This window comes from Dendropsophus ebraccatus, chromosome 7, assembly GCF_027789765.1.
Source record: "Dendropsophus ebraccatus isolate aDenEbr1 chromosome 7, aDenEbr1.pat, whole genome shotgun sequence".
Taxonomy (NCBI): domain Eukaryota; kingdom Metazoa; phylum Chordata; class Amphibia; order Anura; family Hylidae; genus Dendropsophus; species Dendropsophus ebraccatus.
Window position 1 is genome coordinate 116,420,056 of NC_091460.1, and position 27,992 is coordinate 116,448,047.

General features: G+C 42.7%; 1 protein-coding gene across 1 annotated transcript; it reads right to left on the reverse strand.

The window, feature by feature from the left end:
- Positions 1 to 7,769: 7,769 nt before the first annotated feature.
- LOC138796996 (integrin-binding sialoprotein-like) lies at positions 7,770 to 27,773 on the reverse strand. Its single transcript, XM_069976759.1, has 7 exons — positions 27,720 to 27,773; positions 25,690 to 25,747; positions 23,819 to 23,869; positions 15,254 to 15,334; positions 14,270 to 14,311; positions 10,219 to 10,350; positions 7,770 to 8,816 (listed from the first exon to the last, which is right to left on the reverse strand). The coding sequence occupies exons 2-7, from the start codon at positions 25,741 to 25,743 to the stop codon at positions 8,409 to 8,411; spliced, it is 768 nt and encodes a 255-aa protein (XP_069832860.1). The 5' UTR covers positions 25,744 to 25,747; positions 27,720 to 27,773; the 3' UTR covers positions 7,770 to 8,408.
- Positions 27,774 to 27,992: the final 219 nt, after the last annotated feature.

A 27,992-nucleotide genomic window follows, 5' to 3' on the forward strand; every position in this document is an offset into this window, starting at 1 on the left:
AACCAAAAATCATCAAATAAAAATTGATTAAAAAGTCACATATATACAAGTGTGGTACCAATAAAAACTACAGATCATTGTGCATTTCTTCTTTTAAAAAAAAATGTTTACACTTTTTAAAGTAGTAAAATAAAATAGTAAAAGTAGTAAAATAACATTTTAGGTGGGTGCAAAACCTACCTAAAATTTGAAAAGTACAATTTTTTTTTCAAGAGTGTCTTTATAAAGTACAACTGGTGTTGCTAAACAAACAAACAAACAAAAAAATACCTTATATGGATCTATAGTTGAAACAATGAAAATGCATTGGCTTTTTCAGGCTATGTTCACACTACGTAAGTTTCCGGCCGTAGCGCGCTCCGTGAATGAGCGGCCGGAGATTTCCGTAGTTTGTGTACAATGGAAAGTATACGATCTACGGCTGCACAGTTCACACTACGCACGAACTTACGCCCGGATCGTATGCGGCGCCATAAAAAATGAACCAGACCATTGTTTGAGGACGAAAATGCCATAACTTACGCCCGTAGCGTAACATGCGGTCCCGTCCGTAGTGGTGATATCTTCATTTTTACACTTTGATTTGCCGATCCAAAAGGTTCTGTGGGGTGTCCGGGGCTAGCCGAAGATATCCAAGTAAAAGACCGCTGTCAGATCGCTACGTACGCCGCTCGGGAAGCGTACGTAGCTTACGGGCGTAAGTTCACAGACCGTACGTAGCCGGCCGCAACTTGCGTAAATCCCGGCCGGAGTTTTACACGTATATGTCCGGCCGCGAAAAATATGCGGCCGGACATATACGTAGTGTGAACATAGCCTAAAGATGAAGAGGAAAGAAAGTGCAAAAATGAAAACTGGCCTAGTCATAAAGGGAGTTGGAGACCCCAGTAGAAGTGACTATGGTCAGTAAAAATACACCAATTAAATTTCATCATTACGCACTTGGCGATACTAAATATGTGTACTTTTTTTCTTCTTCCTCCCTACATTTATTATTAGCATTGGGGGCTTTGGGGATTATATCTTTATTATACTTTATTTATTAATATTTTTATTTGTGTGTTTTTTTTTGTACTTTTATACTGTCCCACAATGGGGACTTTAATATTTGATTGCCTGATGACTGGCAGAATACATTGCAATGCTGATCGTGCATCACAGCCCTGATGTAAACAGAGGGATAATTCTCCATCTGTACAGCATTATAGATGCTGCGATTGCACTGATCGCAGCAGCTACAATGTTAACTGCCACGATTTGGGCTTGCCCGAGTCACAGCAGATGTTGCGAGTGCCTGGCTATCACTGACAGCTGGGACCGCCACGGGTCCTGTTTCATCCCATGACATAACTGTATGTCCCTGAGCAGGAATTTTATAAAACAAGTCATTAAAGTTGTGGACAGGAGCATTTCTAGGCTAAAAATCCTTGTGCCCTCTCTCTCAGGTGCCTCCAGGCATAGATGCAGAGAAGCAGAATGCAGAAAGCTATCGGATTCCTCCTCTGCCGTTCACTCACAGAGGCTGCAGGCTCTTCAGGCTTTTAGCCTGTAAGCCACCAGGATCATCTCACTGCGGGTGACAGGTGTAAGACCTGAAGAGTGAGATGGAAATTCTGTTCATCATGGAAACCTGGCGAGAATTAGTTATGTTTTTTGGTCACAGTGGGCATTATTGGTACAGGGCACAGGCAGTATTATTACCATATTAGGGCACTGGAGGCATTATTGCTAAATGGAAAAGCAAAAGGGGCAATATTACCATATGGGGGCATTATTACTATATGGGAAAGCATAAGGGGCATTATTACAATATATGGGGGCACTGGGGAACATTAATGCCTCATGGGGAACTATTAATATATAAGTGGTTATGAGGGCAGTATTACTATGAGAGCACAGAGGGCACTATTACTGTATGGTGGCACAGGAAGCGTTATAACTGTATGGGGGCACAGGGGCATTAGGTGGAGTCATAGTTGGACGAAGTCATCATGGCAGTCAGTGAGATGGAGAAGAAAGGGGACAGATAATGACCCTTATCAGAAAAGACACACCCTGTGAGTCATTGGATGTAAGAGTAATAACTTATACAGGCTGCAGAGCTCTAATACTAGTATGCACTGCTATATGGACACTGTATGGGGGTAATATTGGTCATATTGATCTGTGAAGTTGTACTGTTAGGCTATGTTCACACTACGTAAAAGTTTGTGCGGAGTGGAACACTGCCTCTTCTTCAATGGGATCCCGGCTGGAGCGTATACACATCGTATACACTCCGGCCGGGATCCTGCACGGGGCCGCAAATAACTGACATGTCAGTTTTCTGCGGCCGCAATTCAGTGAGTTGCCGCCATAGGAAACCCTGTCAGTTCACACAATGAAGTGAGCGGCTCCGGCCGCTTGCTTTATTGTGTGCAGGGAAAAGTTCTGATGCGAGCCGGGATGATCCGTGCAGAGACCGGCCGTTCCGTGACCCGGCCGGGTCACGGATCAGCCGGTCTCTATACCTAGTCTCTATACCTAGTGTGAACATAGCCTTATACTGTACTACAAATTATTTGGGACAGAGTTGGCAACCCATCGTTGTGCATGCTTATGGAGTAACTGTGGCATCCTGTCATGTCCAACAACCTAGTTCTATTTATTGACATGAATCTATTATACTGCATTACTATTCCTCTTTAAGTTTGTCTCTTCTGGTTCCCTGTACCCTGTCATGCCATTAGCTCCTCCGCTTTTCCTTCTTGTAGCAGACATCTTGCTTTCCACTTGTTCTTGCAGTAATTTATTCTTAACCTTGGCTTCCTAATGTGGCCCAGGGTAAGTTTGACTGTTAGGCACTGAGCAAAAACGGCGGAAGTCTGCGGCGGGGCTCTTCGTCGCAGAATCCCCTGTGTCCTGCAGTGAATGAATGGGAGGGCGCGAGCGTCAATTGTCATGTCAATTGTTTGAGCGGAGAGGGGAGGAAGCAGACACAAGGGGGTTGCTCTAGGCCGCTCACTATGCGTTTTCATATATGCATAGGGGTCAGAATGTCTGTGGCATATCAGCAGGTTCATTGGGGAGAACCTGCCGTTTTAATCGGAATAGGCCTAACCACTTCAGTGTTGCTATGCCCATGGCATGTAACGGACTAAACAATCTGAATTGGAGTAAGTCTGCAGACCCTGCGGGCACAGCTTCACAGCACCACCCTCATGCTTTATATGTATAGTGCTCGCTATTAACTAAATAATACCAGCACTAGAAATATACACCAGATGGTGGCAAGAAAACATGAGTGATTCTACAAAATGCATCTGCTATTAATTGTGTTTCACGTTAAGCTATTATGAAACAGAGAATAATTGAATCATTAGGAAATATGTCACCAGAAAATGAGCTAATGTCTGTATTCAAATTATTATACTGTGGTATATGCGGATTCTCCAGAAATTTTTTAATCAATGTATGAAAAAGCAAACTCATTAGTTAAACTTCTCAAAGAATATATAGAAGATATTTAGTCTTATCAGATCCTGGATGTGCATCCTTAACCCCTCAATGACGCATGATGACTATACCCGTCATGCGGCCGTTAAGGGTGATCAGAGAGGGCTCCCGGCGTGAGCCCTCTCTGCAGCCCGCGGTCCCCAGTTGCTGTGTGTAGCCAGGGAACGTGGGTATTAGCCGGCGCTGGTCGATCGCCACTGACGGCTAGTTAACTATTCAAATGCAGCTTTCAAAGCTGACAGCTGCATTTAAATAGTGGTGGTGCCCCCTGTCCCTGGTGTCTAGTGGGGGATCTCCCCCCCGGCGATGCGATTGCGGAGGGGAGATCCCTTGTACTGAGCCGTCCGGGGCTCAGTGTCGGAGTGACACTGATCCTGGTTCGGCTTTCCTTGTATGTGGTCTGCAGCAGACCATTATAATAGAGCACCGATCTGATGGATCAGTGTTCTATTATATAGACAGCATTGATCTTAATGGGAGATCAGTGCTGTGTATATAGAAGTCCCCCAGGGGGCTTCTAATTACTGTTAGTGAAAAAAAAAAGCGTTTTTATTAATAAAAAGCCCCCTCCCCTAATAAAAGTTTAAATCACCCCCCTTTTCTCATTTTATAAATAAAAATAAATTAATTAAAAAAATAAACATATTTGGTATCGCCGCGTGTGTAACCGCCCAAACTCTTAAATTATTATATTCCTGATCTCGTATGGTAAATGGCGTAAGCGCAAAAAACAGCCAAAGTGCAAAATTGTGCATTTTTGTTTACATTAAATCCAGAAAAAATGTAATAAAGAGTGATCAAAAAGTCACATATATGCAAGCAAGGTACCGAAAGAAAGAACAGATTGTGGCGCAAAAAATGACACTTTACACAGCCCCATAGACCAAACATTAAAAGCGTTATAAGGATGGGAATAGAGCAATTTTAAACACATTTGTTTTTTTAAAAAGGTTTTCATTTTTTTAAAGCCATCAAATAATATAAAAGTTATACAAGTTACATATTGTTGTAATCGTACTGACTTGAGGAACATAGATAAAATGTCGGTTTTACCATAGGGCGAACGGCGTAAATACGAAACCCCTCGAAATAAAGGGAATTGCACCTTTTTTCCAATTTCACTGCACATATAATTTTTTCCTGTTTTTTTTTCAGCATATTTTATAGAAAAATTAAGTCTGTATTTGCAAAGTATAATTGGTGTCACAAAAAATAAGGGAATGTGGGTCTGTAGGGGAAAATATGCAAGCACAGTGGCCTTTTAAACATGAGGAGGAAAAAACGAAAGCGCAAAAATGAAAACTGACTCCGTCCTTAAAGAGTTAAAGGGGTACTCTGGCGCTGATAAAAAAAAAACAATCAATCAATGAATCATAAACATAGTTTTTACATTTACCATCCCTTCGGAGTCTGTCTCCGTTCCGGTCCCTGAAGCTCCAGTTGGTCTTCATTTTTTCTTTACTTCCTGGTTTGGGCTTTCCCATTAGGCACTTTGTCTCCTGTGATGTCTAACTAACTCTGTAAAACTGTTAGGTGGCTTACAACTTGCTCAGCCAATCAGAGCTGAGCAAAGTGAGTCATCTGACAAAGGGAGGCTGGCTTAACAGGGCTTAGACCCACCTCCCTCTTGATGATGTCATTGTCACAAAATAACTGCCACAGAGCAGCCTGGGGTCAACAGTCATTAGGTAAGAATGAGTTTACTTCACTCCCTGGTGGGGGATTGAGGGGGGAAAAGATAGGGAAGGAGGGCAAATAGGCGGTTGTAATAAGTTTCAATTACTGGGAAAAAGCTTTTAGCCGGAGTACCCCTTTAACTGCCCGCATTTACACAGACCCATTCATTGAGAATTCCGGGCCGCACAATGGACCATTTTTTTGCCCCAATGAACATGACCTCCATCATGGATTTGTAATACCTATGGGTGTGTGTATGGGACCACAGTTCTTATACTGTCCACATTTGTGGACCTGCAAACGTGGAGTGTATAAGAACAGAATAAATTTGAGTCCTTAGAGGGATATACACTGCTGCTTTACAGTAAGCGGTCCACATGCCATTAGCATCAAGATTACATTAACATCAATTATTACCACGGCCTGTGGACTTGCCCGGAGACCCAGAACTACTGGAGACAAGTTGGGAATCTTGTCACCTCTACGTGGCGTGTAGACCTACCTATGGACCCCTTGAGCCTTTTATTCCACTACATCCCATACCCCTCCGATATTGAGGCCCTGGGTAGATTGGTGGTGAGTAAAGGGATACACCTTACTCTTTTGCTAGCCTTACGTAGTATTCTACATCACTGGTTACAAGATAAGCTTCCCCCGATAGCAGAACTCACTAGATTGCTCAAAGAAACAATGCATTGGGAATTACTATACACTCTAAAAATGAAAGAAACCTCCACTAAAACATTCATGATAAAATGGAGGAGTTTCATAGAACATAGTCTCTCTCAAGTGGAGAGGACTCAGCTCATGCAACACTTTAGACTCACTAGCTGGTACTGTAATGAAGACATCAGAGGCACCCTAGGAGCTTTGAAACTTAGAAACCCCGACATCTAGACTAAGCTGATGGGATAGGGAGAATCGGTCGGTCTCACTTCTTCTTAATTCTTACTGCTCGCTTTTCCACCTCTCACTGCCACTGAGTTATAGACTCTGCTGGCGTACCTGATATTCATGCATAGGATTGGTTGATCTGTTTTTTTCATTATTTTTTTTTAGATAGTTCTTTCTCTGTTTTCTTTTCTCTTTTATTGCCTTATTTCTATATGTCCAGTTTGTATGCTGGACGCAGGACTAAGGGGCCATCCTCTCACCCCTAACAGGGTCGAGAAGCGGACAGCTTTGTATCAGGTACTACGTTTTGCCCCAAATACTTTCTTCATGGAGACAACCCGCGATGTAGTAGTCCACTGTTAGTCCTAGCTTCCATGGTATTATGTTGGCTTGCAAACGCCTCCGCCCCTTTGCCCATGGACACTAACGAGGCATATGGAATGTCAAAGGACACATCGTTTTGTCCCCCCGGTCCGCCTTCTGACTACCCCACTGATTACGACAACACCCAAGAGGAGCCCCTTTCATATTTCCATTGGACTTCGGATGAGCTACTTAGGCGACCGGGTGACTCTGGGTAGATTTTTTTTTTTTTTATTGTTTTTTGGGAGGTGGACGAGATAAGGATGTCTCTCTGTTCTTTTATCCATATATCAAAAAAGCAACAGATGTATATACCTCCTGCTTTCTATATTGTTTTTTTTCTGTAACCGGCTGACATTGTGTTGCAATAAAAAGTTTATTTAAAAAACAAAACAAAAAAAAACCCCATCAATTATAGGTAAAAACTTTCTTTTTAAATTGAGATACCACAAACACATGCACCTCTATATCACTCGGAACAAAACTTTAATTGGATAACTTGCTAAGGATCCTGATAAGTACTTGTCACTAACTGACCAGGACCCCCACTGCATGGTCCTGATCACTTTCCCTGACAAGCAGAGTCAAAATACTTAACTCTGTCCTGTTGGAGCGGCAATCTTTTCATAGAGTCTGCCCTCTGGTAGGTTGGTAGGCTATATGTGCAGATTACCGATAATACTGATCAATGCTATGCAATGGCATAGCATTGATCAGTATATGCAATCTAATGATTGCATATGTAAGTGCCCTTAGGGGGACTTATAAAGAGTAAATACATTTTTTTTGAACATACTTTTTGAAAATACTCCCCCTCTAAAGGTTTAACCATCCCCTTTCCCATTATACAAATAAAATATGTACAAAAATAAACATTTTATATATTGTAGTGTGTGGAATTGTCATTCTATTAAAATATAACACTATTGCTTCTGCAGAGTGAACAGCGCCAGCGAAAAGAGGAAAAAAACACCAGGATTGATGATTTTTTTAAAATTATGTATCCGAATTTTTTTTTATAAAAAAACAATGAATATTTTTTACACCAAATATAGCAATAAAAACTATAGCTCATGGTGCAAAAAAATGATGCCCCAACCAGCCGTAGGTGGAAAAATAAAAGCATTATGGCTCTTAGAAGACGGGGAGGAACATTGCTTCACTTTGACCTGGACATCCGGCGAGTGATTAAATTCAAGAATTCTTCCCTAAATATTTTTATTACAGTCTAATGGGAAACCTGTATCCATTATATCTCGATTAAAAAAACAACTCTTAAATAAAAAGCAAATATTTTATTATATTTTTTACATATGTTATGGAATACACTTGAAACCGCAAATGTAAGTTTATAAGTTCACATAACGCTTCATTAGGTTTCAAAGAGGTGAAAACATAGTCACTCATGTTATCCCCAGATATGCAAATCCTCTCAGTAACAGACATCATTCATTGTGCTTTCTTATGGTTTTGGACATTGACTGGTTTACCACAAAAACATCACGTGGTTCATTTGCCATCGATTCATCAATATGTCATTCACCAAAGTTTGCGAGATTTTTTTCACAATACGGAATTCATCTGGACATTTATTTTTTTATTCACTATGTTGCATTGCAATAATACTGCCATCACTTTACGACTACAATTATCAATATACTGAGGTTGTCTATTACGGTTACATACATAAAAAATACACGTATAGTTTGTGATATATTACGTCATTCATTCCTAATCTCTGCCATAATTGACTAACCATAGCTCTTCCAGGGATAGAGGAGCATATAGCATCAAGGAAAAGGAAAGGGAGATACCTGAGTTGGACAATCAGACTAGACTGATCCAATGAATAATTATTAATATGAGGAACAGAGCAGTTTTATTGAATGATTAAGATCTTGCTAAACCCATAGCAATTCAATCATCAAAAAGAAAACATGAACAAATCATGAAACCTGTTCAATTCCATTGGTTTGTGTCTACTGATAATATTGTTGATATTGTTGTGCGTAGATCTGATAGAGGTGGTTTCTATAGTGGTAATCATCCTCATACCTTCCGTAAGTATCACCTTTAACTCCTCTAGGGTCAACTTCGTTCTCATGATAATAATAGCCATTTTCATAATGATACCCATTATTCTCTGGTTCATACACCGGTACAGTGCTCGCAACACCACCGTTGCTACCTTCCTCAGTACCGAGGTTATCATAATCGTTACTCTTAGGGGGATCCGTGGGAACGCCAGCGGTTTCCTCAAGTTGTTGAGTTGCAGATGCAATGGTATCCTGTGTAGGCTGCATTTCAGTGCTGCTTGCCTGTGCTGTGCTTGACTGTTCTCCATTATCAGTTGTTGTCTCATTCTGGCTCGCAGTACTATCTTCTACCTATTAAAAAAAATAAAAATAATAATTGATGTTGGGTAGTGTAGCGTGCAGAATTTAATGACACAGACTATTTTGGCCCTGTGGATGCAGCTAATTTTCATTTTTGCATTTTCGTTTTTTCCCTCCTTGCCTTCTAAGATTCATAGCTCTTTTAATATTCCATGTACAAAGGTTTTTTGTGGATGCAATTGTACTTTGTAATCACACCTTTTATTTCACCATAAAATAAAATATTATTATTTGTTGGGTGAAATTCAAAGAAACCTCTCAATCATGCAATGTTTTTTTTTTTTTTTTGGGGGGGGGGGGGGGAGGGGTGGTTGTCAATCTTATTAATAATTATTTTGTAAAAAAGTTTCACTGTTAAAAATAGTGAAATAATTTAAAAAGCTTCTGTATGTAAACATGGGTATCGTTGTAATCAGACTGACCTGCTGAATAAAAGTAACATGTCAGTTATACCGTAAAGTCCGTTGCATAGAAAACAACACTCCCCCCCCACCTGAGAAAAAAGTAATGTTTTTTTCTCCCCCAATTTTAGGATGAACTTTTTGCCCCATGTATGTTCACGCGTACTTGGTACCATTACAGCCTATGGCCCTGTGTTCTAGCAGTAGATTAAAAAAAAATATTTAAAAAATGGACCGAAATGGATCCTTTTTTAAAAAAAAATATGAATGGTAAAGTCAAATATTCAAAAATAAATCCGGTGAAACGGATGCAAAAATGCAGTGTGAACATAGCCTAATGTGGTGAATAAAATTACTATCTGTTTAAAGATACAACATATTTGTAACCTACATTCGTTTTTGCATCCACCCGCAGCAGCATTCTGTCTCTTATCTTTTAGAGGCTATTGATAAATGTAGAGAGGAACCAGACTGATTGTTATGGGAAAATGAATGTAAGGGTATATTCACACGAACGGGCTCGCAGCGAGATTCTCGCTGCGAGCCCGGCAGGTCCTGGCAGTTCCCATACACTACATACTTGCTGCGGTCTAAACGACCGCAGCGAGTATGTAATTCTGGCGCCCTTATCCCCTTCTGCTCCCGCCCAGCTCCCCCGCTGTAAGCATACTTTACCTGTCCTTGCTGCACGGGTCCGGCGTCCTGCTCACCCGTCCAGCCAATCAGTGTGTTGCCCAGCCGCAGCCACTGATTGGCCGGACGGGAGAGCAGGACGCCGGACCCGTGTAGCGAGGACAGGTAATGTATGCTTACAGCGGGGGAGCCGGACGGGAGCAGAAGGGGTTAAGGGCGGCAGAATTACATTCTCGCTGCGGTCGTTTAGACCGCAGCAAGTATGTAGTGTATGGGAACTGCCAGGACCTGCCGGGCTCGCAGCAAGAATCTCGCTGCGAGCCCGTTCGTGTGAATATACCCTAATGAGGTTTTGTTACCTCTGGAGCAGACGTTCCTCCGTTCTCTTCCTCACCACCCTCAGAGTCCGCCTCTTCCTCTGCCCCATTCCCTTCTGTTTCCTCGGATGCAGCTTTGTTTCCACTTTTTCCAGCGCCCACTGACTCCTCCTGCTATAATAAGATAAGTAAAATAACAAACTGATATAATACCAGAAAAATACATTATAAGGCTATGTTCACATGACGTAAATTTTCAATTAATAACAGCCATAGTTGCAAGTTGCATCGTTGCGTGATTACTTGAAAATTTACATTGCACTGAAGACAGTGGAATTCTGGCTGGAGTTTTTCAAGCAGCCACAGCGAAAACTGACATGTCAAGTTTTGTGCGGCTGCTATTCATTGAATAGCGGCCGCACAACACTAAGGGCCACATGTATCATCCGGCGAATGGCTGATTTTCGGCGGAAAGTGCCGATTTGCGTCTTTTTTTAAGCAAAAATGGCGGATTTGCGAATAAAATATTCGCAAATCGGCACTTTCCGCCGAGTACGCCAGGGGGCGGAAAGGGGGCGGAAAAGGGGCGGAGAGTGGGCGGAACGGAGGGCGCGGACTCAGAGTCCGCGCGATTTATCATCCGTTCCGCCAAAATGTACGCCGAAAACCTACTCCAGTCCTCAGCTGGCGTAGGTTTTCGGCGGTGCGCAACGGCGCGCACGGGATTTATGTAGAGGCAGTCCGCCTCTACATAAATCTCCGTAGCGCCGGAGCTGCGGGGGCATTTTTACGTCCGGCGTAAAAAACGCCGGACTTAATAAATGCCTCCCTAACAGTTCACACAATGTAGAGTGCAGATAAAAGAAATTAAGTTCATCCGTCCGCTACAGTACTGTCCGGAATAAACTTCACTGACACTGGTTCATACGCTTTGAAAACCCAGCCTTATAGTTCAAAACATGTGGTTGCGCTCGTGAAAACCCATCCTTGCATAAGGCAGAGCCGTAGGGAGGGGAGGCAGGGGGGGAAGCTGCCCCGGGCACAGAGTCCAGGGGGGGGCGCCATCACAGGGAGCAGAGAGAGAAGGATCACAGTGGTTGAGGCATCGTCTTGCCCTCTTTCAGTGTGAGGAGACAGGGGACGATTTTACCTTGATCAAAAGAGGTATTTCCCATACTGTACTGTCTCCTGGCTACTGTTTAGCTATAATTTGCGTAAAATCGCTGCGTTTTTACCGAGATTCTGCGCAAATCAGGGCTAAATAGCAGCCAGGAGACAGTACAGTAAAGTTACTGTAGATGGTGAAGGGCCTTGACATGTGACTCTGCTGTGACCGCAGGTCCTGTATGAACAATCAGGAGTGCACAGTCTGGATAGGGGGGTGAAGGGTGCCCAGTCTGGAGTGGGGCAGGGGTGTACAGGGTGACACCAGTCTGGGATGGGGGGAGACACACAAGAGAGTGTCCAATGTCTATTTAGGAGACTGGTCTGGTTGTACATTATTCTATACGTAACCCCTTAATAACTGCCCTCTCCAAATATATATCACATTTATATAAACCTCACCTACTATCTGCAGGAGTAGGGAACCTTGGCTCTCCAGTTGTTGCAGAACTACAACTCCCATCATGTCTGGACAGCCAAAGTTTTAGCTTTGACTGTCCATGTGTGATGAGGAGTTGTAATTTTGCAACAGCTGGGGAGCCAAGGTTCCCTACGCCGATCTATAAAGCACCTGTATCAGTATATACAGCGACCATGATACAAGATACTATTTTGAATTTGGTGATGGAAAACCTTACTGGAGCTATTGCTGCTGTTTTCTCCGCTGCTGAGTGGAGTTGATCGAACTTCGGGAAATCCTAGGTTCCATCGAACTTGAACATTCACAAACCTGACGCATTTGATTGCTGATGCCTTCCCGAACCGTGGGGAAGGAGGAGAGTGCCCAGGTACCGCCTGGAATTCTGGTATTCAGCCTAGGTAATAGTCTAGGTAATAGACTAAATCCTGGAATTCCAGGCGGTACCCTGGCACTCTCCTCCTTCCCCACGGTTCGGGAAGGCATCAGCAATCAAATGCGTCAGGTTCGTGAATGTTCAAGTTTGATCGAACCTAGGATTTCCCGAGGTTCGATCAACTCTACTGCTGAGCGTACCTGTGCATTAGGAGACGGCACCATAAAATCACATTACATTGGGTGTCACACTGGAGATAGATCAGGAAGCTTTGCCTCCTAATTCACAGGTACAGACAGCAGGGAGCGGAGACAATGGCGCTTACTCAGGTACAGACAGCAGGGAGCGGAGACAACGACGCCTCCTCAGGTACAGACAGCAGGGAGCGGAGACAATGGCGCCTCCTCAGGTACAGACAGCAGGGAGCGGAGACAACGACGCCTCCTCGGGTACAGACAGCAGGGAGTGGAGACAATGGCGCCTCCTCAGGTACAGACAGCAGGGAGCGGTGACAACGGCGCTTCCGTTAAGGTACTTAGGGACCAAATTTTAAATGGGAAAAATGGAAGTACTTAAAAAAATGGTGATTGAGTTAAGCAGTTAAGGGACAACATGGGCCCCCCTGTGCCTACTGTGCACACAGGCGGGGGGGGGGGTTGCCAAATTGAATCTTTGCCCCGGGTGCAGGAGAGCCTAGCTACACCTCTGCATAAGGGAAGAATTTCCATGGAAGTCTGTAGCATGCTCATTGTGCAAAAAAGCTATTTTTTGCTGCAGATTTCACCCTCTGTTAAAACTGTTGTGAATCTGCAGTGTGATCCAATGCCAAATCTGAATATAACAAACGTGGATTTTATAGTGAAATCACAGCAGATGTGGAGCGCGATTCGCAGCTCAATGATTCAGCTATGTGTTATATTATCTGTTTGTATTTTACCAGATTCCTTACTTTTGCTATTATAAGGTTACAAATCTCAACACCTATAAGTATATCATTGGCTTCCGTCTCCATTCATAGCAGGGTCATGTGGAATCTATACAGTCAGGATAGTATATCTCTGCATTTGGTTGTGTTTTGAGGTTAACCTCTATGGTGCTTTAGAAGCAAGAATACATTGCTGGGAAAGGATCCTTATAATGACTCATAAAACCACAGGATTTAAAAACGGGAAAGAAGATTGCACACCACATTGCTTAGTATTCCGGGTATACAAATTTAGTTAATTAAAATTTCCTATTGAAGAAAACATTATCATGAATAGGGGTAGATGATACAGGGCAAAATGTAGTCGCCTCTTTTTACTAATACATTGCTTTAAAGGGGAACTCCAGGTAGAGGTTAGAAAAAAATGAAACTGCTGCAGAAACATATAGCATTACTCACCTGTCTATCCCAGTTTTAAAACTACCAAAAATCTATTTGTTTGGGGGGGGTGCTCTGTTTTGTGTTTCTGTTTTTCCTGGTTTGGCATTTTCTAGAATGCAATGCTTTCATGATGTGATCATCACAGCCCCCACCCATTACAATCAGTAAAATTAGTGCAGCAGCTGCTTCTGGCCGGTTAGGGATGGCGAATCATTATTAAAAGACGGACATTTTTCACATAAGAAAGGCATTGTGGGAACATAGCGTATATGTGTAAGCTTCAGTTATAAACAGATGCAAAGTAAGGCTGGGTTCACACTACGTATATTTCAGTCAGTATATGTATATTTCAGTCAGTATATTTCAGTCAGTATATGTATATTTCAGTCAGTATTGTGGTCCTCATATTGCAACTAAAACCAGGAGTGGATTAAAAACACAGAAAGGATCTGTACACACAATGTTGTAATTGAGTGGATGGCTGCCATTTAATGGCAAATATTTGCTGTTATTTTAGAACAACGGCTGTTATATTGAAATAATGGCCGTTATTTACCGTTATATGGCGGCCATCCACTCAATTTCACCATTGTGTGAACAGATCCTTTCTGTGTTTTTAATCCACTCCTGGTTTTAGTTGCAATATGAGGACCACAATACTGACTGAAATATACTGACTGAAATATACGTAGTGTGAACCCAGCCTGACTAAAACTAGAAGAATGTGGACTATAGAGCATATATCAACATTTTGATCCCATTGGCATACCTCATCGGAGCTATCTTCATTTTCCTCAGAAGAATCGCCAGCCTGAAATATTAAGCACAATTTGTGGTTTGAGTGTGTTTTTTTTTAATAGTAAGATAAATTTTTAGAAAACTAAAAGTGGTGTTTACTGGGTTCTCCATGCTTTGTCCCATTATACTTAGCCAATACACTTATTTCACAGGGCTTCTTAACAGGCCTTAGAGGGTGTTTACTCTTGGCATCCTGACTTAATATGATGCTGGGAGCTCACATCATTTTAAACCTTCACACTACAATACTGACACAGGGCTGTATCAGTACAGTATTGTGAACATTTAAACTGATTTGAAGGTCCTGGCACGATAATGAATCATGATTCCTGGAGCTTCGAATTCCGTTCTGCTGCACATCATCCATTAATATATACTGTGCATGGAATGTGTGAATACCCCCTAAACATTGGCCTCTGGCGCGCTAGTCTTCCTCAATGCACAGTTCACTGGTCTAAAGACCCTTTTACACAGGCCGATTATCATGTGGCCGAGTCATACGGGAAAGCCCTGCAGCTTTGATCACTAAATGGCCACTAGAGGCCAAAGAGTAAGACGTCAGGCCACAGACAGGACAAGTAAGTATTATTACTTATTATCTCAGGGGCTGAGTGTACATGCATACTGCTGCTCAGCCAAACTCAGTAAAGCAAATTACAAAATATCAGATTCGAACCCAACTCAATTTGTTTGTAAAATTCTGTACAAATCTAATTCTTTTCGGGCGCCTCCCGCGGCCTCTGGGGCCGCAGAAACTAATGGGACAACCTGTCACCCCTGGATGGCCCCTCCAACCCACCATACCCGTGGATAGGGTGAGAAAATGAGTGGGCAGCCATATCTCTGCAGTGGGACCGGCATGAGGAGGGGGATTGTCAGCCTACGAAGCAACAGATAGGATGTCAGACACAAAAGGGTGAAAGTATTAGATACATAATGAAGCATAATAGCTTACCTTGGCATAAGTTATGTATTTTGGAGGTGCCTGAAAATACACATGTCTGAAAAAGTTGTTGATATATCTATTCCTTATTGCCTAAAGAAAAAAAAACATTGTAAGAGTTCAAATACTTTAGGTTACAGTTACAGGAAATTCATTTACATGATTTTCTAGGCATGGACATATTAACCACTAGTTGCCTGCAGGGACAGTAGCATTATGGGGGGTAGCAAGTGATTAAAGCGGTACTCCGGCCAAAATATTTTTGTTCAAATCAACTGGTTTCAGAAAGTTATATAGATTTGTAATTTAATTCTATTTAAAAATCTTGTCTTCTCATACTTATCAGCTGCTGGATGTCCTGGAGGAAGTTGTGTATTCTTTCCAGTCTGAGCAAATTACAAGTCTATATAACTTTCTGATACCAGTTGATTTTAAAGAAAAAGATTTTTGCCAGAGTATCCCTTTAAACAAATGATAGATTATTTACATATAGCTACTGGCACATGCTGTGGCCTGGAGAAAAAAAAAAATTTCCCAACTCAATTTGTTTTTAAAATTCGCAATAATCTATCTTTACTAGTTAGCCATTAGGCCAATTAAGCCAAACATCTGGCTTTGAAATGAATATAATTGTAGATTTTTTTTTACATTTTAAGGACACAGGGCCATCTTTACAGTATTATGGGCCCCTGGGCAGAGCTGTGAACTGCCCCCTCACCAAAGCCCCCCAACCTTGCGACCCCTCCCACCTTCCCAGCACCACTAGTCCTTTCTGCGGACTGGTCAGGCCATTTCGTCAGGCTGATTCCAGGCCCATATCCAGGCTGCTTAGCAGGTGTCACCCCAACATATGTCCATAAAGTATACCTTAGCATGTGCCCCCTTCCCCCCATCCCATCACACTACCTCCCCTCCAGGTGGGCTAACAGCCATGAGCAAATAAAGAAAATACACATGGCACAGCACTATAAGGGGCTATCAGCCAGTTAGGTATGTTTAACCCCCTCCCGTCGCTGCACTGTAAATTAACGTTGCTGCAGCCTATGTCTAATTTACGCCGCAGGATGACACAGGCGCAGGAGCTGCGCCTGTGTCATCCACAGCTGGTCCCGACCATCAGCGATAGCCGGAGACCCGCCCATCAGCATGACCGCAGCATCTATAGGGCTTCTGACAGAGAATTCTCCCTATACAGAGGGAGAATTCTCTGTCCGCTGTCCATCGGGGCTCTGCGAAGTGATTGCAGAGCCCGGATAGTAGCCATGGAAACTGGAAGCCTGAGCCTTCCAGTTTCCTGGCTACGGAGGCCGGCAGGGGGAGGGAAGGCTGGGCGCGCCCGTGAGCTCTGCCCCCTCCCCTCTCTCTCCTGCCGCTGTCACAAGATTGTAACAGCGGCAGGGGACAGAGGAGAGGGGGCAGACATAGGGACACCAGCTTATGGGATCATAATGATCCCATAAGCTGATTTCCTAAAACGGCCTGGGCATTGATGCATCAATGACCCATGGTCGTGAAAGGGTTAACCTGCTGATAGTTCCCCTTTAAGCTTTACAGATAGGTATTGTAGTTTTGCAACAGCTGTAAAGATGCAGTTTGACACCCGTGTTCTAAGGCTTGTAGGAGTCAGATTTTAACTTAAGGGGAAGCTACTTCCAAAAGATGGTGCCTGAGAACTACTTTGCATATTTCCATTCTCACTGAGTTTATATAGGAAAACAAGTGCAAAAAAAGTCGAGATATTTAACAGTTTTATTTGGTAATCTGCACTGAAATAACAACTTGTGTCTATTTGCTAGTAGAGTGTAGTGTTTCATGGCTATCCAGCTATGCCTGGTCTTATATATAGAGAGAATATCCAATTTCATGATATGGTTGAATGATAATGACACCAACAGTGGCAGACATTGCAGAGAAGGGCCTATTTATCTAACCATATTGCAAACACAAGTTATATAGTAGGTATGGCAGTGGTTTGGGTCAAGAAACGCTCAGCTTTGAAAATGGATTTTACTTGTCTATAAAATAAGGGCCATCACATTCTTACTGGGCTCTGTATTCACTTTAATGGTCATTCACTGTGCAACTTCCAAAGTACAGGAGGTGTATGTGGTGTTCCTGTATAATTATGTAATTGTAGGTATTCTCTGCCAAAGCATATATAGATGGTGATCCCACACATTCACAAACTTAGAGCATTTGTTTCAGAGGCTTTAAAATAACAGTTTGCCTGCTCGAAGTTACAGATCACATCCGCCGGCCAAGATTCCTGCTGCCTGTAGCACAGTCCTGCCACTTGTCTTCAGTTTTTTAGAATATACTGTAAGAATTTATTGTGCGCTGAGTATTAAAAAAGGTTAATTTGAGAAACTCCAATTTTTTTTTTTATAGTTTAAATCAACTGGTCTTTCAGTACTCATAAGCTGCTGTATGCCCTGCAGGAAGTGGTGTATTCTTTCAAGTCTGACACAGTGCTCTCTGCTGCCACCTATTTCTGAGCAGGAGAAGTTTTCTGTAGGGATTTGCTACTGCTCTGGAAAGTTCATGTCACATATCTTGGATTGTACATGTATGATCACAACCAGCTCACCCCTTTTAATGTTTAAAAGCTTATTACCTATACCACTATTATTTTTAGGCAAATATAATCTGGTTAAAAGGGTTCTCCAGAATTAAGAAAAAAAAACATAGTTGCTTTCTTCCAAAACAGCGCCACCCCTGCTCTTAGGTTGTGTGTGGTATCACAACTTGGCACTATTCACTTCAGTCGAATACCACACACAAACTGAGGACAAGAGTGGTGATGTCTGTGGAAGAAGGCAACTATATTTTTCTAATCTTAAGCACTTTAAATTTTTTTGTGGTTCTATATGTGAAATGTACAGAAGCTTCTTACACTGCTCTTTATCCTTATCCTCTATGAGTAATGTAGAAGAATATTCCCTTTATTATTCAGAGAGCCTTGTCACCTGCTGCGGTTCCCTATGGGTAAGGTTGGTTTGGGGCCCACTCAGACTCACTCGCCCCCCCTAGGCTGAACCCCTAGCTACTCCCCTGTGTCACGGACAGAGGTGGCAGCAGAGAGCACTGTGTCAGACTGGAAAGAATACATCACTTGCTGCAGGACATACAGCCTCTAGAGAGAGAAGCTTTTAAAACAGGTGGATTTCTTTTATAAGCTTGATTCGTTTTATTAAAGGGAGAAATAATGATTCAAAAGGACATCTGGTAGGATAAAATTAAAAAAAAGAGAGACAGACTGGGATAAAATAATTTTAAAAAGCAATACTTACCTTATAGGTCGCTGACGGCTACCATTCCTATGATGTTAGGTCTCTGCTGATCATTTTTTGGTCCTAACTCAACTCAAGAATATGCCCAGTAATTCACTGGCTGAGAAGTGTTACCACTGCAGTGTGTGTTATGTCTGTTGTGGATTAGGAAACGGTGATCAGTGGGGACAGCGACACTGTTGGAACGGCAGCGGGTTGATGTGAGTTTTATGTATTTAAACCTGCCGAGCCCCCACCCCACTGCCAATGCACGCACGTGCCAGGTACAGATTTCTTCAAGCAGCAATGCAGTCAAAAGCACTGCTGGAAACCTGGAGCGTGCCTGCATTCTGCAGAGTGTCAGGAGCGGTGCAGCAGTTTTTTTCACAGCATATCCTGCCGCCTGTGCACTTTTATAGTTACCCTTTAAAAGGGTTATCCAGCACTACAAAAACATGCCCACTTTCTTCCATAGACAGCACCGCTCTTGTCTCCAGTTTGGGTGCAGGTTTTGCAACTTAGTTCCATTGAAGTGAATGGAGCTTAATTGCAAACCACAACTAACTGTAGTCTCTGGAGCAGTCTTGTCAAACTCTGACCCACAGGGCCAAATCTGGCCCCTGGTGCCATTATTTTTGGCCCGCCAGACAATTCAGAGTTTTAATTACATCTGGCCCACCATGGCTACTATATAAGAGACTATGGGGGAGGGCTGGCTACTAAATGAAACTATTGGGGAGGGCTGGCTACTATATAAGAGGCTATGGAGAGGGCTGGCTACTACATGAGACTATTGGGGAGGGCTGGCTCCTATATGAGATTGTTGGGGAGGGCTGGCTACTATATGAGACTACGGGGGAGGGCTGGCTACTATAAGAGACTATGGGGAGAGCTGTCTACTATATGGGACTACTGGGGAGGGCTGTCTACTATATGAGACTACTGGGGAGGGCTGGCTACTATAAAATAGACTATTGGGGAGGGGTGGCTACTATATAAGAGACTATGGGGCAGGGCTGGCTACTATATGAGACTATGGGAGGGCTGGCTACTATATGAGACTATTGGGGAGGGATGGCTACTATATAAGAGACTATGGAGAGGGCTAGCTACTATATAAGAGACTATGGAGAGGGCTAGCTACTATATAAGAGACTATGGGGAGGGCTGGCTACTATATGAGACTATGAGGGAGGGCTGGCTACTATATGAGACTATTGGGAAGGGCTGGTTACTATATGAGACTATTGGGGTGGGCTGGCTACTATATGAGACTATTGGGGAGGGCTGGCTACTATATGAGACTATTGGGGAGGGCTGGCTACTATAAGAGACTATGGGGAGGGCTGTCTACTATATGAGACTACTGGGGAGGGCTGGCTACTATAAAATAGACTATTGGGGAGGGGTGGCTACTATATAAGAGACTATGGGGCAGGGCTGGCTACTATATGAGACTATGGGAGGGCTGGCTACTATATGAGACTATTGGGGAGGGATGGCTACTATATAAGAGACTATGGAGAGGGCTAGCTACTATATAAGAGACTATGGAGAGGGCTAGCTACTATATAAGAGACTATGGGGAGGGCTGGCTACTATATGAGACTATGAGGGAGGGCTGGCTACTATATGAGACTATTGGGAAGGGCTGGTTACTATATGAGACTATTGGGGTGGGCTGGCTACTATATGAGACTATTGGGGAGGGCTGGCTACTATATGAGGCTATTGGGGAGGGCTGGCTACTGTATGAGACTATTGGGGAGGGCTGGCTACTATATGAGGCTATTGGGGAGGGCTGGCTACTATATGAGACTATTGGGGAGGGCTGGCTACTATATGAGACTATTGGGGTGGGCTGGCTACTATATGAGACTATTGAGGAGGGCTGGCTACTATATGAGACTATTGGGGAGGGCTGGCTACTATATGAGACTATTGGGGAGGGCTGGCTACTATATGAGACTATTGGGGTAGGCTGTCTACTATATGAGACTATTGGGGTAGGCTGGCTACTATATGAGACTATTGGGGAGGGCTGGTTACTATATGAGACTATTGGGGTGGGCTGGCTACTATATGAGACTATTGGGGAGGGCTGGCTACTATATGAGACTATTGGGGAGGGCTGGCTACTATATGAGACTATTGGGGTAGGCTGTCTACTATATGAGACTATTGGGGTGGGCTGGCTACTATATGAGACTATTGGGGAGGGCTGGCTACTATATGGGCACTATTGGAAGGGCTGGCTAATATGTGGGGCAATTTTTTGGGGATTGGCTATTATATGGGTTGGGGTTTAATCTTGTCATAGCAATTTATTATGTCATGTCATTTATCATAGGGCACGGGGCTGGGAGATGCACACTGCTGACAGTGCCAGGAACACCGCACGCTGCTCTAACAATGCAGCGGCAATCGCGCTTCAATAATTATCAAGGTTGGCCCGCGTCTTTGTCCAATTTTTTTATTTTGGCCCACTGTGTATTTGAGTTTGACACCCCTGCGGAGGAAAGTGGCCATGTTTTTCTAACACTGGATGACCCAGCTAACTCTGCCTGCCCTATTTTATTTTATCCCACTTGGTAGGCCACCTTATATATGTTTCTTCTACAAATGTATGACAGTGAGTATAACTGGTAACCAGGGGCGTAGCTAAATGCTGATGGGCCCTGGTGCAAAATTTTAGCTTGGGGCCCCCCATCTCACCCAATCAGGCAAAGTCATATCTAACATTATATCCAATTACTCTAATGTCCAATTACACTGCCTCCACCTCATGTACTGCACTACTGCCCCCTATAATTAATGGACTGTACTGTGTCATTGTCTAATCATTGTATTCCAATCTTTGACTGAAAGTTGTTGAAAAACTACAACTCTCATCATGTACTGCCAGTTGGATATGATGGGGGTTGTAGTGCTGCAACCTAAAGAGCCACATGCTGCAAAACTCCCATAATAAACTGTCAGCAGGCACGATGAAGTTTGAACTTCTGCAACCTGGAGAAGTCACCTGATGTCACCTGCAGTCCTATGTAACACCACAGATAACAGTGATATGCCTCTGAGTACAGATAATGTAGTAGTCACCTGCAGTCCTATATAACACCACAGATAACACAGTGATATCCCTCTGAGTACAGATAATGTAGTAGTCACCTGCAGTCCTATGTAACACCACAGATAACACAGTGATATCTCTGAGTACAGATAATGTAGTAGTCACCTGCAGTCCTATGTAACGGCACAGACAACACAGTAATATCTCTGAGTACAGATAATGTAGATATAGACCCCTGTGTAGCCCCCCATAGTATAGACCCCCTGTGTAGCCCCCCCACAGTATAGACCCCCTGTGTAGCCCCCCACAGTATAGACCCCCTGTTTAGACCCCCCACAGTATAGACCCCCTGTGTAGCCCCCCACAGTATAGACCCCCTGTGTATCCCCCCACAGTATAGACCCCCTGTGTATCCCCCCACAGTATAGACCCCCTGTGTAGCACCCCACAGTATAGACCCCCTGTGTAGATCCCCCACAGTACAGACCCCCTGTGTAACCCTCTCATAGTATAGACCCCCTGTGTAGCCCCCCTCCCATAGTATAGACCCCTTGTGCAGCCCCCCTCATAGTATAGACCCCCTGTGCAGCTCCCCTCATAGTATAGACCCCCTGTGCAGCCCCCCTCATAGTATAGACCCCCTGTTCAGCCCCCCCTCATAGTATAGACCCCCTGTGCAGCCCCCCTCATAGTATAGACACCCTGTGCAGCCCCCCCTCATAGTATAGACCCCCTGTTTACCCCCCATAGTATAGACCCCCTGTGCAGCCCCCCCTTTTAGTATAGACCCCCTGTGCAGCCCCCTCATAGTATAAACCCCCTGTGCAGCCCCCCTCATAGTATACACCCCCTGTGCAGCCCCCCTCATAGTATACACCCCCGTGCAGCCCCCCTCATAGTATACACCCCCTGTGCAGCCCCCTCTCATAGTATAGACCCCCTGTGCAGACCCCCCCATTGTATAGACCCCCTGTGCAGCCCCCCCATTGTATAGACCCCCTGTGCAGCCCCCCCCCTCATAGTAAAAACCCCTTGTGCAGCCCCCCTCATAGTAAAAACCGGGATGCCGGCCCTGGCCAGAAGCTCACTGATGCAAGACCGCGGCGCCCGGATTTCTCCTCTTTACTGCACGGCGGCTGACATGTGACGTGATGACGTCACATGTCAGCTGCCGAGGAGGAGCGAGGAGAAGTCCGGGCGCCGCGGTCCTGCATCAGTGAGCTTCCGGCCAGGGCCGGCATCCCGGAAGCTCACTGAACTTAAAGAGGTTCCGCTGCCGCGGCCATTTAACTGCACGGGGGGCATCGGGGCGGGGGGCATATGCCCCCCGGCCCAGCCCGCCCCTGCCGCGGCCCCCCCGGATTGGAGGAGCACAGGAGAAAGTGGCAAGGGGGGCCGTGCGGGCCCCCCTAGCGTAGGGGCCCGGTCGCCATGGTGACCCCTGTGACCCTATAGCTACGCCACTGCTGGTAACTTACTTCTCTGTAGCCCCGTTCATACATGGCTGCCTATGCAGAACACAAGACGACGCACGTCACTGTGCCTCCTCTATAGTCTGAGGGTACCAATATGAATTATAGTCCCTGATATACTATAAAAATAAATACTATAAAAAATTATACTCCCTGCTATACTATCAAAAAACATATATAGGCCTCGTTTACGCAGTGTATTTTTTCATTAAACAAATGCCATTGTTGCAGATTGCAACAACGGCCGTTGTTAAATGACACTGTGGCATTATATTAGGTTGCATGGAATCCTAGCCATAGGGTATATACACTGCATACACTATGACCGTGGCTCTCTTAGGCTGCACAAAATTATTGACGGGTCTATTTTGTTCGTCCTCTAATCACTGAACATCAAACACATCGGCCGTTTTTCACACAGAATGTGAACATGGCCATAAAGTGGCTGACCAGTTTCGGTATCTATGCAGGAAATAGAAAAACTGTGATTACGAATGGCAAAGATCTTTGCGCTGTTCATCTTTTCATCTTACCTCTCTAGTATTAATAAGAAATACAATATAATTAAACTTTTGTAACACAAGAGTCATTTTATGTGTCACGTAATTGAATTTTGTGAAAAGCAGGTAAAGGATGACATCAAAAAATATATCTCTTATACAATGCAGTTTGGTTCTGTTCCGAGCCCCATATTACAAACTGAAGTGAAAGTCATGAAATCCTTTAAAAAACATATAATATATTAATGACTTAAAAAATAACTTACACCTTTTTCTTCAGAATCATCCCCTTTCCATTTTCGCTGAAAACGGTTTATCTTTAAAAAAAAAAAAAAAAAAAAAGGAAATTTTTTTGTTACATTACATATTAAAATGACCTGTATGTTACATCTGGACTTCCTTTAGTCCAATAGCAGCCACTATTTTAAACTTAAAGGGGACATATTTCTCCTAGTAACAGCTTTAAGGTTGTCATAGGCTGTGTGTGCTTCTCGACTTAGGGCCCTATTACACAAAGTCTGATTTGGCAGATTATGGCAAAGACAAAAGACAACGAACAGCCTATGACAATGATCAACGGTTGATTGTGTCTTTAGGGCTTGACCTAAAGTCATTGGCTGCCAGGCGCGTATTGTTACGTGCATTACATCTAATGCATTACGCGTAATGCTTACATGTTTAGGCTTCCCTGTGCTTCTGCAGTCTCCCCGATGTCTTCCTGGCTTCTTCGGCTCCTTGCAGCCGCCGCCATCTGCAGTGCTGCTCTCTGAAGTGACAGGCCGATCAGTGATTGGCTGAGCGGCCTGTCACTTCAGACATTGGCTCTGCAGATCTCGCAGCGGCTATGGAGAGCAGAGAAAGCCAGGAAGATAGCAGGGAGACGGCAGAAGCGTCTGGGTGCGGGGACAGGTAACGTGTGTACAGTAAAATAAATCTAGAAATATTATCTTTTTAAAATTGCCCTTATTTTAAGATGCTGAATGTTCCCATTATATTAGGGCCTCAATAGATTTCCCATGTCCTGTGATATAATTTACTTGTGTCTTCCCTTATATTTCCTTAATACATCTCTAAGGCCCCGTTCCCACTGAGCAAAGGTAGCGGAATTCTGCGACGGAATTGTCTGCTGCGGAATGCCGTTAGCCTCCCGCTCATAATGGGAGTCTATGGGAGGCGCGCGCTCCTGCCCTGTCCGCGCTGAAGAATGAACATGTTCATTCTTCAGCGCGTACAGAGCAGGAGCGCGCGCCTTCTATAGACTCCCATTATGAGCGGGAGGCTAACGGCATTCCACGGCGGACAATTCCGTCGCGAAATTCCGCTACCTTTGCTCAGTGGGAAAGGGGCCTAAGAAAAGGAAAGCAAAATCAGAGAGACCTGACATGTTATGAGGTGAGTAACAACCCACGATAAAGTGACTACCCACAAGAGTAAATTATACTTTCATATAAAAAGACTAAAATGTAATATTATTTATTTCATTTATTTATTTTATATCTAAGGCTGGGTTCACACTACATTTTTGCAAAAAACGGATGCGTTTGTGTGCATCCATTTTGTTCTGTTTTTCCATTGAAAAGAATGAAAATGCATGCGTTTTTTTTTCTTTTAACATACACAAAAATAAGGTCAGCTAAGTTTTTGTGTAAGTTAAAAAAAGGATGTTTTGATCCTTTTTTTATAATTTAAGTCAATGGAAAAACGGATCAAAAAGGATGCACACAAAAGCACCTGTTTTTCACCCGTTTTTTTTTTTTTTTTTTGGCAAAAACGGATTGCAAAAACGTGGTCTGAACCCAGCCTAATTTACAGTGTGTGAACCCAGCCTCAAGGCTAGATCTGCACAGAGAAATAAAAGCTAAATACAGCTATAAAATAGATATAAATGTGGCTGCATGTTTAATATAACAAGGTTTAAAGTCTACGGAACAATGTTAGGCTGCACACACTGTACCAAGAATTTTTATTTTTTTTTTTCAACAGATGGCCCTTTTTTATAGACATTAATGTAGCACATTGTTAGATTGAAAATACAATACATTTTTTTTTCCTTCCTATTTTGCTTTTATTTTACTGTGTGTGAAGCTAGCCCAGTGCTGCAGGCTATACAAACCATTCCCCACTTCAGATAACTTACGTAAAATGCACTGCTAAAACCCCAAAGAAAGATAAATATGAGTGCTGCCTTCATTTTCCTGTCAATGAAAAAGAAATACACATGTTTAGGAAAATTATAATACCATAGCTAGAAAGAGGCAAGTTGGAATATTTAGAGGACTAGTGCTGCCTTGGAATTTTTATCAGGTTATTCTTGAACCTTGCATCAGGCCCGTGTAGTGTGCCCCATGATATAGGGACATTCATTCATTAAAATTTATTTATACTCAAATTTATGAATTTTGGGCATCACCTACATTCGTTTTATCACTAATCTGCTTTAATTTCTAATTGTAGATTCTTTTATATACTATTCTACATACATGATAAAGGGGCTAGCCACCCTGTCTGAGCTGCTAATAAAGGTTCCACATGAACCATAGGAAACTGTAGTCTGGAAATGACTGATTTCTATGGGAGAGTGTTGTAGGCATGCTCTGTGACTTATGAAATGGTCACTGCAGAGAGGTGGAGGTGACCTCTATCGTCTCTCAATGACAAATCTGTTATCTAAGAGGGCAAAAAGGAAAATGCTGAAAAGTAACTTTTAACAAAACAAGTGTCAGACTATTACGACGCTTAGTGGACAGAGCGAAAACTGCTAAATTTACGGTTATTTTGACACTATAGAAAATAACGTGGAAATTGTAAAAATTAAAATCAATGTTGGAATTTTTATACAATGGTCTTAATTTGCTTTTTCTTCCCTAAACCGCATTTAATTTGCTTTTGCCAACCTGACTGTAAACTGTTGGGAATTGCACCAAAATGTTGGTGACTGTGCCACATTTTGTACCAAAAAAACCCATTTAGCCACCAAATTACGTGAAAAAGCTAAAAAAAAGTGGTGTAGCTTTTCTTGACTCCCTGATGTATTTAATAACTTTTATTTAGCCCCAAAACAGTCAGTATTTTAAATTGCTCTTGTCCATAGTCTTTTATATCTGTGCAACAAAATACATTAATAATTGCTAGTATACCCCCCCCCATTTTTTTTTATTTTGCTCTTGAAATGATGGCATAGTGTTTGTAACAACTACTAAGTTACTCATGGATTCCTAGTATTGATTACATTCTAATTGTGCCAACATTCCCTGTGCACCAGTATTGCAATCAGTGTATGAACCACATAAAATTTGTTACTTAAATCTCTTTAAAAACTAAAATTGTTATTAAAATTATTTTGTTAATGGTAGTTTTTTTTAAGTCTGTCTTTGTTTCTTTAATAAAAAGGGATTTAAAATTACCTTGTATAATGAAACATGTTTTTTTTCTCTACTACTCACTAATTACTTAAAATATATGACTGCAAACTATATCAGCATGCAGAGTGTTTGTGAGTGACTGTAAAGATGTCTGATACACATTCTAAATGCCATTCATTTGTTTAACTCTATGTTTACTATGTAATGTCAGATATTTTTAGTTGTCGAATAACCTTTGGGTCTCTAAAGCTTTGAAGTAGCCCCATTCTTCTGTCCCTGTTCATAATCTACATTAATATTGGATTTCCCCTTTAAGTTTGAGGTCATATCAGTTTTTTTAAAAAGTTTAAAATCAAGTTTTTATACTAAACACAATACTATTAGCAATGATTTGGTTTATGGAGAGAAACTTGATGATACGGGGTCTTGGTTAACTCCTTTGATAGCTTCATAGGGTCCATAGGCACTTAGAAGCAGAGTAATATTATGGTTTTAGTAACATCCAGAATCAAAGTAGAGAATTTGTGCTTTAATAAAAGGAAAACATTTTTTTTTTTTAGACACAACTATTATGTAGTTGTCATGCTGTTGAGATCCTTTAAAAAGTCAACTATTTATTAATATCAACACAGATGGACAAATAGGTCTAGTTAATCTCTATATTTAATACCGGTTGCTCTTGTCCTTTTTTACAGTAAAAATTAATATAATTAAGGATAAAATAAATAAAAAAGGATCAAATAAATAAAGTACAAATAGAAAAACAAGTGAGTAAATGGTAGAAAAAGGACAAATTCTTTCTTACCTTTTTCGAAGTGATCTGAAGCTTAGAGTGAAGAGCACAGATTTAGCCTGTTGGCTTCGTTGGACATCTTGCAATATAAACTCCTTCTTTGTTCATCTCCAGCCAATCAAACCACAGGAGTGACATCACCAAGTGCGTTTTCACCATAAGAACCTGTAATGTCAACACTTGCTATGGTCACAAAGTTTAGAAATAACGTCCCTCCAATGCCAGCATGTTTGTTTCGTTCCATATAATTGAAGGTCTAAGTTTACTGGAAGGGTTTGGTCACCA